We start from the raw sequence: 13,943 nt of genomic DNA on the forward strand, positions 1-13,943 counted from the left end.
CCGCGATGCCGCCGGGCTCTGGGGACCCCCAGCGGGGTCGGCTGGGCGCGCTCTGTCGCGTGGAGGGGCAGCGCCACCCGAACAGGCCGTCTCGTCTGCGCCCTCCGTACCCCCTTAAGGACCGAAAGGAGGGCGAGGCGGAGGCCGCCAGCCCGAGTGGGACCCCGCTGTGTGTCTCCTAGTTAGGAATCGTCGTTGGAGAAAATGGAGGGGGAGAAGCGACCGGCGCCCTACGAGGGCCTGTTTGCGGACGGGCATCTGGTGCTGTGGACGCTGTGTTCGGTGCTGCTGCCCGTGTTCATCACCTTCTGGTGCAGCCTCCAGCGGTCTCGCCGGCAGCTGCACCGCAGGGACATCTTCCGCAAGAGCAAGCACGGGTGGCGCGACACGGACCTGTTCAGCCAGCCCACCTACTGCTGCGTGTGCGGCCAGCACATTCTGCAGGGCGCCTTCTGCGACTGCTGCGGCCTGCGCGTGGATGAGGGCTGCCTCAAGAAGGCGGACAAGCGCTTCCAGTGCAAAGAGATCATGCTCAAGAACGACGGCAGGGCCGTGGACGCCATGCCCCACCACTGGATCCGGGGCAACGTGCCCCTGTGCAGCTACTGTGTGGCTTGCAAGCAGCAGTGCGGCAACCAGCCCAAGCTGTGTGATTACAGGTACGGCCTCTGTGGGTGCCTCTGTCTGCGTGCCTGTGGGAGTCGGGATTTCAGAGAGCGGTTGCCGTGGCCTGCTTGGATCTCTGCAAATGGCCTAACCTACCCACTTGAAGGAAAACAAGCTAGTATGCATCCTTGGTGTTGTCCAGGCGGGGCAGCTTTGCGATAATCATTTGCTGGCATGATGCCTGTGGCTTCCATTCAGTCACCTGCCCTGTGGGTGATAAAACTTGGCTCATAACGCTGTCATCCGGAAGACCCGAAGGAAGCACTATGTGCTTCGTGAGTCCTATAATAGTTTAGTTTTATTAACTGTTTTCTCTCTTTTAGATAAGGAAAAATTAAGTATGGACAAATGAACTTTTTCATAGACCCACAAAACTGATTCATGCTTAGCATCATACCATTAGTGTTGAATGAAAACAAGTGTCATTACAACGTGACGCTTTAAAGTTCTTTCACCAATATAGTTATTAGTGCTAGAGTGAAATATCCTCAAAAAGAATACTTAAAGGGATATGAACACCTTTTATCATATGGCCTTTCGGGACTTTGTAGCATCTTAGACAATTGACTTTGCTTAAGCCAAGAATAGTTTAATGGCTTTTAAATACACAGTGGACAACTAAGTTTGTGTTCTTAAGTATTAGTTGAAAGTCGATGAAGATGTCCTTTGCTTTTGTAGAGATTGGTTAAAGAAGATGCCACTTTGCAAATCACCTATACTCACTCATTTTACGGTAGAGAGAATTCTCCTCAATGGTAAAATAGAACTGGTGGCCAAGACAGTGTCAGGAATACTAACATTTAGCCTTGTCTTAGGTTATGTCTGGACATGTTAATTTTGATGGGTTTTATTTCTGACATAAAAAGAAAGCCCTAAGCATGTTTAAGATGAAATAGAAAGGTGACACTAGATAGCAAGTTACTTTTTTTTCTGCATAATAAAATTTTATTTAAAAAATTCTTAAATTAGAATGAAATTATATTAGAATGGCCCTGGCAAGTCAGTATCTACTTTAAAATCTTATTTTACATACTTTTCCATATTATCATATTATCAGATTTAGAATTAAAAGTAAATTTTCAAAAAATTAGAAGCAGCTACAAAGTTCTGTACCCATTTTTTTATTAGCTTTCACATTTACATGTTTTTCTTTCACCATCAGTGAGAGCTAGGTTACAACTTTCTTTAAATAAATTTCTTATTTCTCTCTGTATTTAAAGCTTTAAGTTGGAAAGAAGAAATGAATTGAGTATTGCTATATATCCTTCCCTTCTTTGTGTCTTGGTAAATAAGATAAAAATGGCTATGATAAATATCTTAATTTCAAATACTCCTGAACTGATAATTGCAGTGTTTCTGATCACTCAGTGATCTTTCTAGAAATATATATCTGACTGAGTCCCTGTTCAGCATAAAACCCTTCAGGTGTTCCTGAGGCTGACACTAGTGGCCTTTCAGTGTAAAACACCAGATCTTAACACAGTGCACAAGGACTTACATGCTGGACCCAGCCTGCTTCTAGTCTTATCTACTACCACCAGCATTAAATTTGATGTACCACAATCAAGTTTAATTTGGTTGTGGTTTCCTTAAAATATCAGGTTTTTTCTTTTTATTAAGATTCCCTCTCTGTCTTAAGCATCCTTCACCTAACTTCTGAGACTCATTGTGTCATTTCATCCCAAACCCCAGCCCCAGGATGGTGACATAAATCCATAGCTCATTGGCTCTCAAAGTAAGGCTACCAAACCATCAGCACCATTTGAAAACTTGTTAGAAATTCAAATTCTGGAGCTTCTAGGAGAAAATAAAATATATGCATTTATACCAAATTATTATATGTTGTTTATTTGAAATTCAAATATAACTGAGCAGCCTCTATTTTTGCTGGCAATCCTAGGCCCCCTAAATCAAATACTGGGGCTAGGACCTCAACATCTTTGTTTTAACAGGCCATGCATATGGCCCTGAATATATACTTGTTAAAACATGAGCGCTCGTAGCCTTAATTTTTGCCCTCCCCAGTGAGCATAATGACATGACTGTGGGGCTATACCAGCTTTCTTTACTAGCTTGTTCCTGGTGACTGAGTGTCTGTCCCCAGCATGCTGCATGCTCACCTGTGACAGAACTGGTCTCTGTAATCTGGGGGTGTTTGTTATTCTCAAAAGAAGAATACTGTGTCCTCAGGTCTGTGTTCTGCGGTGCTCCGGTAATTTTATGCAGGATTATCTTCTGCCTTGACATTCTGTAGGAATGACAGGTTTGGGGAAGGAGAAATACTTCTTTAGAATCTTCAAACACAGATTCTGTTTTACCCAACTCCGGGCTACGTACATGTTTGCAGAACCAGAGAATTTAAGTGAACATTTAAGACTGTTTGGTCTACAAATTAACATTTCAAAGAATGATAATAACTGATGTTTAAAAGCCTGTAGACCAACTAAACCCAGCAGAATAAGTAAGAGTGGCCCTTTAATTTATAATTATTCAGTCAATAGATGTCACATACTGAACATCTATTTAGTGCCAGGCACTGTAGATTTTACTTACCCTGTAGAGGTTTTTTTTTTATTGTTGTTGTTTTCCTGTCCCCAAACACTACAGTGTGTTTCTGTATCTAGGGTTAGTCATTTGTTCCCTAAATTTCCTTTTTTTTCTTTTTACTTCCCTTCTTGCTAAAATAGGAAATTAGGTTATATATTTTTAAGTATTACATTTATTAAATGAATCTTTGTTCCCTATAATGTCCTGCCTCTTATTTAAAAAATTTAAGGTTTCTAAAGCCTTTTTTCATTATACTTTCCCCCCTCATACCTCTCTACCTCACTTCCTTCAGCCCCCACCTCACTCTCACCCCTGCCACACACACACAAACACACAAGTTCATGAAACGAAGCTGCTGATTCTTAAGTAATCACACTGCTGCTGGCTTTGAACTAATTTGCTTCTGTTTTCTGTTCATGTATGTATATACATTTAATTAATTATGTAAAACAATGAACGATAACGTATTTTAGAAACGTGGGCAGACTTTATCTGTAAAGACTCAAAACTAAATACTTTAGACTTTTCAAATCATATGGTTTGTCCTAATTATTTAACTTTGCCATCTATCACAGTACCAGCTCAGCCTTAGATAATACAGAAATGAATGTGTATAAATGTTTTCCACTAAAACTTTATTCACAAAATCAGGTACAGACATACTTATAATTTGTAAACCTCTGTTCTACTGTAAATTTCATAAATGATCATCCTAACTTTACATTTAATACTGCTGCCTTCTCCAAAATACTGAAGAAAAAAGCTATTGTGGACAGATAAATATTTATGAGAAAATTATAGAGTCACCAGCAGTTCGTTCTCCCCAACCCCAAATTTTTTTTTAAATAGAAAGCAGTCATATTCCTGTACAGGAATAGCACACTAAAAAATAAATAATGGCATATAAACTAATGAAGCATTCCATAATTTCATATGAGGGAATTTCTAGGGTAGTACTCTATGTCTTGATAAGAATTGTAGTTATATGAATATGATTGTCAAAAATCAGCAAACATACATTGTACACTTCATTATATGTAAAATTTAGATCAAAAGAAAAACCTACAAATAAATTATGAATTCTATATAATTAATATGCCTGTTTGCTAAAGTATTTAGAAAGTAATCTGATGCCTGCAGCTTCAGATGCACCAAAAATATAGTGGAGAGAAATGTAACAAAGCAATTACAGTAAGATGTTGGTGCTACAGGACAGGAGGGCAAACTTTGCTCACTGTAAAAAATTAAAAAGTAAAACATTTTAAATGGAAGAATACAGTCTTTTTGAAAATACTTGTTGAAGCTTTGAAGGGTGAAATCTAGTCTGCACGTGAGTTTTCAAATCATTTAGCAACTGTTGGGGGAAATAATTAAGAATCAGGGTGATGGGTTGGTTTAAGGGCACTTATTTTGCCATTTTGACTTCTGCATAATTAGTTTCTCAAAATAAAAAGTTGGAGGGAAATGGTTATAAATAATTAGTGATTTGATTGCGAAGACTAACATATCAAGATATTACTAGTTATGTCTTACTTTTCCACAGGTTTGAAATCTAGATAAAGTTTAATATTAATTAGAAAGTGTGTGAAGAGAACCAGCATGAATCCTGAATGCGGCATTTCTAAGGGAAAGTATAATGCTGAATAACTAGTAAATATCTTGGCTTCACCTTTACTGAGCAAAGGCTAGTATAGCCATTATGCTGGTTAAAATCATCTTCTAGGACCTTCCCTGGTGGCGCAGCGGGTTAAAGCACAGCACTGAGAAGCTAAAGCCACTTCAGCATGAGTTCGATCCCTGCCCGCCCCAGAGGTGATCCACATGGCATGGCAGACCTCTCCTGACCTGCCCGCTGCTCCCCTCAGCAGTGTACTTCATCGATCTGCTTGTTCTGCTCCCCACTCCGTCTCTGGTGAATCCTCTCACCTTCCCAGCACCTCTGACCTGAACCCCAGTTCTGTATGCATAAATAAATTTTAAAAAAAAATCATCTTCTAAAATTCATGACAATTTAGTAATTGAGGCCCTCCCTGGTGGCACAGCAGGTTAAAGCACAGCACTAAGAAGCTTAAGCCACTTCCGCATGAGTTCGATTCTCGCCTGCCCTGGAGGTGGCCTGTACCCCAGTTCTGTATGCACAAATAAATAAATCTTAAAAAAAAAAAAAATTTAGTAATTGAAAAAGATGTCACAAATCAGTGGACATAGAAAAGGATTATTTTATAAATTATGCTGTGACAAATGTTCTTTGGGAGAAAAGGACTAAATGTCTCACACCAAAACAAACTCCAGCAGGCAGGTAGCAGTAAATAGGATTCTTGAGTAAACAGCAGTAATTTCTTGACATAACTGAGTATCTGGCTAGAAAAAAAGATTCTTAAAATAGAAGACCAGAAGAGCTGACCTTGATATAAAATTAATTTTTATCCATCTTTTAAAATTCATTTAACTATCACCATTTACTCTCTGTCAGCATGCTTTTGTCTGTACAGTCAGATCCGCCTCTCTGTGCATGGTTAAATGCTTAGCAGATTAATAATAGAGACCCAGAACTTCACTGGTGCTATTTTTCGCTGGTTTTACACATGGGCCCAAACACAGAAGCAAGTCTGACACTGGGTGTTCTTGTGTCAAATGCAACATGCAGGTTATTTTTGTGTGAGCCACCAAGAAATTGACTGTTATACTCACGAAAGTGTTGTTCACAGGTGGTCATAAGTTAAGAGAGTCTCTAACTGAACCCTGAGAAATACTTCAAGAATCCAGGCCATAGGATCCAGGTGCAGGGTGTTTAAACACCAAAGACTTCAGGCCTAATGAACCTGTTTCAACCAAAGTACAAATAAATAATATGCAGAATCATTGTTCTAGACCAATTTTGTTATGTGAATCTTATCTAGTGGTACTCACTATATTATTAAGTTTAAAACTGAGAAACTTAAATTTCCTTTAAATAACAATTATGGTAACAAGTATTTTTATGAAAACTCAGTGATGATGTTTTACCTTTTTTTTGTTGTACTACGTTAGTTTAGAAGTCAGATTCTCCTATCTGCTTCTGCATTTAAGCTATTGATAGAGTACATGTGATAGAACTTCTAGAAATTTCCACTACAGTTTTGGGAAACTAAACATGAAATAACATTTTATCTAATTGTTAAAATGAATTTAAAGTCATAGACAACTTGAAAAGATCTTGGTTCCCGAGGCCACATTCTAGGGACCATATTTGTTCATTATGCAGATAAATTCCATATTTTTACTTTCTGGATTTTATGTTCAATAATGATAAAATCACCTTTTTAAATTTTTTGACTAATCATTGACTTGCAGCACATTAAGCCTGTGTTTTAAAATTATTGTCTTTGTTTCTTCTGTCCACCCAGGTGCATTTGGTGTCAGAAAACAGTTCATGATGAGTGCATGAAAAATAGCTTAAAGAACGAAAAGTGTGATTTCGGAGAATTCAAAAACCTCATCATTCCCCCAAGTTACTTAACCTCTATTAATCAGATGCGTAAAGACAAGAAAACAGATTATGCCTTGGTAATTAACTTATTTTTCCTTAAGTAGTTGATTTCAGAAAGTTGTTTATTCACTGTGTAAGACGATTGCAGTTGCGGGGGACCGGGGTGGGGGGGTTCTTCCTGGCAGTCTAGGGGTTAGGTCTCACCACTGTCATCCCTATGGCCTGAGTTCCATCCCGGCCAGGGAGCTGACCCATGTGGCGCAGCAGACCTCTCCTGTCTCTCCCGCTGCTCCCCCAGCAGTGCATTTCAGTAGGTCCACCTGTTCTGCTCCCCACTCTTGTCTCTCACCGCCCCCTCTGGTCTATACCCCAGTTCTTGGATGTATAAATAAATAAAAATAAATCTTTTTAAAAATTACCTCTAGTTGCTTCAGGAAGCAAAATTAGAACAATGAATGGATGTTATTGAAAGAGATTTTTAAACTCAAAGTTAAGTCAGTTTTCTAATTATTTGATTATTAGAATGGGCTGCCTAATGGTAGTGAGTTCCTCCATTTGTACACTTAGACAGTGTGACTTAACCCAGAGTGATGTCAAAGAGAGCTACACGTTGTATGCAAGCTAAATTAGTCCCACTCCAAGATCTGTTTCCATTTGTAGAATTCTTTGTTCTTTATATGTATTGATTTGTACTGGGATAGATGTTTTCCTCTTAGCAGATTACTGTTATCAAGAATGAAAAATTTACAGCTCACCTTCTTTGAGACATTAAACCACCATATTACTGTTTTAGCTAGCCTCTAAGCTTGGAAAGGAATGGACTCCATTAATAATCCTGGCCAATTCCCGAAGTGGAACTAACATGGGAGAAGGACTACTGGGTGAATTTAAGATCCTCCTAAATCCAGTCCAGGTAACTAAATAAAAAAAAACCTTATTTTCTGTATTAATCCTTATTTTGTGCAACAATCATAATACAACAGAATTTTCCCTTCTAATTTGTATTTTTTTCCTTTCAACATCGCACAGCTTAATTGAAAATAACTCAAAAGGACAGAGAAAAATCACCTGCCGTTTCCACACAGTTGTTGTCATTCATCAGTGCCCTTTCCATGAATTATCTCTGCAGTCGTGTTGTTAGCATTACCCAAATAGTAATCTAGATACAAATCTGCATTATTTTCTTTACTTAAAAGCACATACTTTTTTCCATGTGTCTCCATAGTCTTCATAATCCTATATGTAATGACTAAGATAATTAATTGAATGAGCATGTATTTCTAGCCTCTTGCTATTATTGGTTGAGTATTTAGCCTCTAAGGTTGTGTGACTATATTCACTTCAGTGAATGCCTTTATATTTAAGGCATTTTCATCTTTTGCAGGATTTTCTGAGAGTATGTGTAACAATATTTTAAAAAAGAATATTTCTAGTACTATAGCTATCAAGAATCCTGTGTTTTTGTTTTTATGAATATTGCAAAATTGTTTTCCAGTAATATACACTAATTTTTACTAATAATGTTCTTAAACACCCAGTATAAAATATAGAATTTAGTTAAAGGTGAACTTAGCACATTCTGGCTTCATGTGAAAGGAAAGCAGATAGTATTATATAAATGGAGAAGAATTTGCATTTTGACACCGTTACTTAGGGGATTTGGGCAAGTGATTTAACCTGCACGTGCCTCTGTTTCCTGTCGCCAGAGTGAGACTCATGCTGCTAGGAGCGAGTGAGACTCATGCTGCTAGGAGCGGGTGAGCCACAGGAAGTGTAACAAGCATAGGCTGGGTCATGGCCAAAAATAAGCACACTGGCAGTGCTGTTGGGTCTCACTGTATCTGACTCATCTAGAGAAAGTCATCCTTGGAGTGGAGGACAGTATCCAGACAGTAATTCTTTTTCCTTTTCTTTCATTTCTAGGTTTTTGATGTAACTAAAACTCCCCCTGCCAAAGCCTTGCAACTTTGTACTCTGCTTCCCTATTACTCAGCTCGAGTGCTTGTTTGTGGAGGGGATGGGACTGTGGGCTGGGTCCTGGATGCAGTTGATGAAATGAAAATTAAGGTATCGGTCTTGAAGAACTGCTTGCCTTTCACAGCAGCACTTCCAAGTTACATAGTTATAGTGTGTGTATACAATATTTTGGTTATTTTTTTTATACAGCAGATTAGAAGACATTATTAGTTTCAGATAGCTAAGAATGAGACAGCTATTTTGATTTAACTGTTCATATAACCTCTAGTGAAACAACATACTTTTGGCATACTTGTCTCTTTTAATGTTTAGTCTTAAGTTTTGCCAAGTATTATCACCCTACAAATAGTCTGGAAAGAAAGATCTGAAATGTCTATCTTCTATATTATAGGGACAAGAAAAGTACATTCCACAAGTTGCTGTGTTGCCTCTGGGAACTGGCAATGATCTGTCCAATACCCTAGGTTGGGGTACAGGTTATGCTGGAGAAATCCCAGTCGCGCAAGTCTTGAGAAATGTGATGGAAGCAGATGCAATTAAACTAGATAGGTAAGATATAGTTCCCCCAAAAGTAGACTTCCTGAGTGTTAGGAGTATCATTTGGTTTATAAATAAAGACTTAGGTTGTTATAAATTTTATAAATTAAACTTTAAATTTTACAAATTAGAGTTTAAAAGTTACAAGTTTACTTTAAAAATGTAAATGTGAAAGACTCACCTGTGTGTACACATAGATACGGGTATTTTGTTGTATATTTTGTTATACAGGGATTGAAGTCTTAAGTTAGGCTTAGAACTTAAGATTTTTATACTTACTTAGATGTATTTACTTTTTCAAATGTTATTTTAATAGAGGAACCTCATCTACCAGGTATCCAGGGTTGACTAGCAACAATTATATTTAATTGGCAGTTCATTTGGTAATAATTACTAATATTTTTTAAACCTCATTTTTTAGATGGAAAGTTCAAGTAACAAATAAAGGCTACTATAACTTAAGAAAACCCAAGGTACGTTTTTAAGGCTTCAGTTGTGAACAGTTGCAACAAGTGTGATGGAGCAATGTGTTGTGCTGTAATGGGAGGTAGAGACTGGTGCTTACCTCTAGGGAGCCGGTCCTGGGGCAGAAGAGAAACCTATGTGCTCAGCTTTCAAGCTGGACTGTAGAAAGTGCTATGGAGAGAACAGGCTGTAGGTGTGCTTACTTCATCCCTGGAAATCCAGGCTGGAAAGATCTTTAAAGGGAAGTAACATGTCAGTTGGTCCTTACAAGGTAGATATGATTTAGACCAACAGAATGAAACAGGACTTTCTAGGCAGACGAAACAAAGACTAGAGGGCGCAAATCGCAGCTAGCAAAAAAATACAGAGAGAGCAGGTTTGTGTTTATTAGAATTTACTCTGGAGAGAGTGAGCTTAGAAAACTGCACTGGGGTAAGACAGGGGCTTTAGGATGAGGACATTCTACAAGAAGAATTGAGCAAGACTCGAAAACTGCAATATTGGGATTAAGGGAAGAAAGAAAATACATACTGCCATCAGATTTCTAGTTTTTATGACTAGATTTATGGAAGTGACATTAGCCAAGATAAAAAGTTACAAGTTTGAATAGGGAACAAAAGAAGGGGTAGGTTTTGGTCGTACCAACCCTGAGTTTGTGGTTCATTGAACAGGAAGTTGAAAATTTAGGCTTATCACTGAGGAACAAGACAGAGCTGGAAATGGAGACTGAGGAAACCAGACTGCACTGGAAAGTAGTATAATTAAGGGGAGAGGGTTGCAGTAGCGTGGGAAACTGAGCGTTGGAATAGCAAGTGAAAATGTAATGGAATTCAGGAGTGGAAAGCCTGGAGGCAAACTAGAGCCATTCTAGATACCATCTGAGGTACAGCATATTAAACAGAATAGAAAATGAAATTCCTTTGAGCTGAAACTTCTGGAAACTGAATAATATAAAATAGCTCTATTTGCAAGATACTAAATTTTCATAATGAACAAAGACTAAATGTTGTTTAATATATGACACGTCTTGGAACAAGATAATCTGTTGACTTGTTTTAATAGGAATTCACAATGAACAACTACTTTTCTGTTGGACCTGATGCTCTCATGGCTCTCAATTTTCACGCTCATCGTGAGAAGGCACCATCTCTGTTTTCTAGCAGAATTCTTAATAAGGTGTGTTGGATAAAATAACATTTCCTGCTTATCACCAAAGGTACAGTAAAAATCAATACAATTATATCTAGCACTCTTTCAAGTAAATTCAAATAGAGCTGCCTTATGGAAACATTTCCCTGCCGTTTTGTGTAAGACTGTCAGATCCTTAAGTGTGCTTTATTAAAATATTTTATAACTATTTTAAATTTTCAAATTCAAAGTGGGGATGTTTTACAGGATGTTTTGCTTAAATGACAATTAAATGAAATAGGTGATAGCTTATCTTTCCAAAACAGCTACTAGAATTGTAAGAAATTTAATGCAGAATAAATTTTAGGTGAAGTAGTAATGGAAAAATAGATTCCCTTAACTTGAAAAACCTCCAAAGGCAGATGGGTAAGAAAAGGGGTCACCTGTTGACCCGCAGCTCTCAACTGAGATCCTTGCTCTGGTTTATGGTACAGTTGATTCCTTTGGTAGAAGGTTTATTTTAAATGATTTGATGATTGAACAACAGAAGTTAAACTATCAATGTAAAATGACTTTATCCCTGTTTCCTTTTTATAAAATTTCCTGTTTATAAATATTTCCCTTTGGTTGCTTTATAGCTAAGGCAATAAGTATTACAGTATATACAGTTGATCATTTCTCAAAATTAAGTTTGTTTTTATCAAATTTTCTATAATCAGTAGTGATTGTGAAATGTTTGCTAAGTTACCTTTAACTTTCATTAACTAATCTGAAATATAGGAAAAGGTTGACTGTTTCATTTTAATCTAACATGTCTTGATAAAATGCAGCCTTTGGATAAGCTAAGAGAAAAAAACCTTCTAGCCACAAACTCTCCCACATTTCCCTGAAAAGGGGGGCTAATTAAACTCAAAAGTAACATTGCCCCTCTTACCATCCATCTCTAGCCCACCCTAGAGAAGTGTCACTCAGCAGTCATCAGGGAGCTTCAGCACAGAGTGTTTTTCTTCATTTTAGAAGCCTTGTTAGCTCGATTTAAAATCATTTTCTGTCTATATCTCATAGGCTGTTTACTTATTCTATGGAACCAAAGATTGTTTGGTGCAAGAATGTAAAGATTTGAATAAAAAAGTCGAGGTAAGTTTTTCAAGTTTTGGTGGTCTCTACATTGGGAAGATCTTCATAACAAAAATGTTGAATTTTCTGTTTCTGTATTCTGCAAACAAACATGGGGCATTTCTTTTAGACCATGCACTTTACTAAGCACTTTACAGACATTATCCCAGAGTAAATTCTTGCCACAACGCTGTAAAATAAATGCTGTTATATTCCCATCATAGATAAGAGAACATTGAAATTTTTAAGAAATTTGCCCATATTCACACAGTGCCCAAATACACAAGTAACCAGAATGTGAACCTAGCATTGCCTAACTTCATTGTCTGTTTAACCCTTGTGCCAACGGCCTTTGGCTATACATGATGACGAATTGAGGTCATTAACATGTCTGGCTCATGATGGAGACTCAGAGGAAATTTAAACCCAAAGTTTAATTCATATTACAGTTATTATGTATTTCTCTTATATACCAAAGCAAAATAAAAATACATGAGCAGTAAAAAAATGATACTGATTACTTACTACTAATGTATCCCTGGTATGATAGTATAGCAGTCTTGTATCTGTTCCAGGCTTCCTTACAAAAAGGACCTGCAGTGGTCAGTAATGACAGAGTTATTAATGCAGAGAAACTAGAACTAGTAAAATGGGAAGAGTCCAACAAACAGCTTGGGAAAAGAATGAAAACCTGAATAGGGAATGAGGAGCCGAGGAAAGATGCAGACACTTCCCTGAAGTTACACATGTAGGCACTTAGCTCAAAGCCCTTGCAGCTGTGACATGGAGAGAATGGCGGGATTTTTCATTTCGAAAAGTTTCCTCCTGCTTTATCATATTTCCTTTTCTCCTGTGTGTATACAAATCATATTTGTGACATCACCTACAAAATGCCAGATACTTTCCTAGGTTACTGGTATTCACTGATAAATCCTTTGCTCTCCTCAATGTACTGTCTAGCGAGAAGACAGACAATTAAAACACACTGCAGTGCAGTCTGAGAAATGATACATGGGAAGTATGCAGTCTTAGCATAGTAAATGAGAGCAGTACTTCACTCGGGCTAGAGAAGTTATCTTAGGAAAGTGACTACAAGGAAGGCTTCCTGGAAGAAAGGCAATTTGGAATCTGGAAATTAAGTAAGCATTAAGAAAGAAACTACTCCATGCATAAACGTATGTGCAAAGGCCCAGGGGCGAGAGAGAACATGAAGTATTTGAGTGAGTTCTAGCTGGAGCACAAAGTGGCAAGTTGCTGATGTTCTGGAGGAGAGGATAGAGGCCACATCACTGGACCATTCTGGCCTGTTAAGGAACTGGGATTTCTTCATGAGCTCTGAGTCAAGCCAGTGAAGGACTGTGATTAGAGCATGATACAGTTGCATTTATCGATCCCACTACTGAATGAAAGGTGAGTAAGCGGAGAGTCAAGTAAAGATAGGCAGGCCAGTTAGGAGCGTCCTAGGAAAGAGTATTCTGGCCTAGACGTCCACCAGGAAACCTCGAGGGGGCTTCCGAAAGAAGTGGGAGCTTTAGTAGCTTTTAGTGATCAGGTGGATGTGGAGGGAACAGCACAAAGGTGAAGGCAGCTACCCGGTCCCTGGCCCAGGCAGCCAGAAGGCTGTGCTTTCCTGGGAGGCAGATTGGAAGGCGTGATGGGGGGTTGCAGAGAAGACGCTGAACTCAGTCTTGTACCGGGGAATTTTAAGTGTCACAGTCAGTGGATATACAGATATGAACCCGTTGATACCCGAGCCAGCAAAATAGAGCCCTCAGCGCAGAGACATCAATAAATAGAGGAGCTGCTAAGTTTGCCTTCCAGAGTCTATAGCATGAGAAGAGAAAGGGGCTTAGCACAGGCTGTAAGGATTGCCTCACTGTGAGACAGGAAGCACTGTGAACCTCCAGAGAAGTCGAGCCCAGTTCCCAGAAAAGAACAGAGGAGAATCTTTCAGGAAAAGAGGCACAGGTCAGTGATGTTGAATCTTTCAGGAAAAGAGGCACAGGTCAGTGATGTTGAATCTTTCAGGAAAAGAGGC

General features: G+C 38.5%; 1 protein-coding gene across 3 annotated transcripts in view; it reads left to right on the forward strand.

Annotated features, from left to right (window-relative positions):
* The first annotated feature begins 187 nt into the window (after window positions 1-187).
* The window catches only part of DGKE (diacylglycerol kinase, epsilon 64kDa), a 24,599-nt gene continuing 10,843 nt past the window's right edge, over window positions 188-13,943 (forward strand). For all 3 annotated transcript variants that reach the window (XM_012726481.1, XM_012726482.1, XM_004684401.2), the window contains exons 1-8: window positions 188-659; window positions 6,600-6,759; window positions 7,476-7,595; window positions 8,606-8,749; window positions 9,051-9,208; window positions 9,618-9,669; window positions 10,724-10,837; window positions 11,855-11,926. In XM_012726481.1, coding sequence (XP_012581935.1) covers window positions 205-659; window positions 6,600-6,759; window positions 7,476-7,595; window positions 8,606-8,749; window positions 9,051-9,208; window positions 9,618-9,669; window positions 10,724-10,837; window positions 11,855-11,926 — 1,275 coding nt within the window. In that variant the 5' untranslated portion in view covers window positions 188-204. The remainder of the gene's footprint in view (window positions 660-6,599; window positions 6,760-7,475; window positions 7,596-8,605; window positions 8,750-9,050; window positions 9,209-9,617; window positions 9,670-10,723; window positions 10,838-11,854; window positions 11,927-13,943) is intronic.

The sequence above is a fragment of the Condylura cristata genome, unplaced genomic scaffold (assembly GCF_000260355.1).
Source record: "Condylura cristata isolate star-nosed mole 26May11 unplaced genomic scaffold, ConCri1.0 scaffold00017, whole genome shotgun sequence".
Classification (NCBI taxonomy): domain Eukaryota; kingdom Metazoa; phylum Chordata; class Mammalia; order Eulipotyphla; family Talpidae; genus Condylura; species Condylura cristata.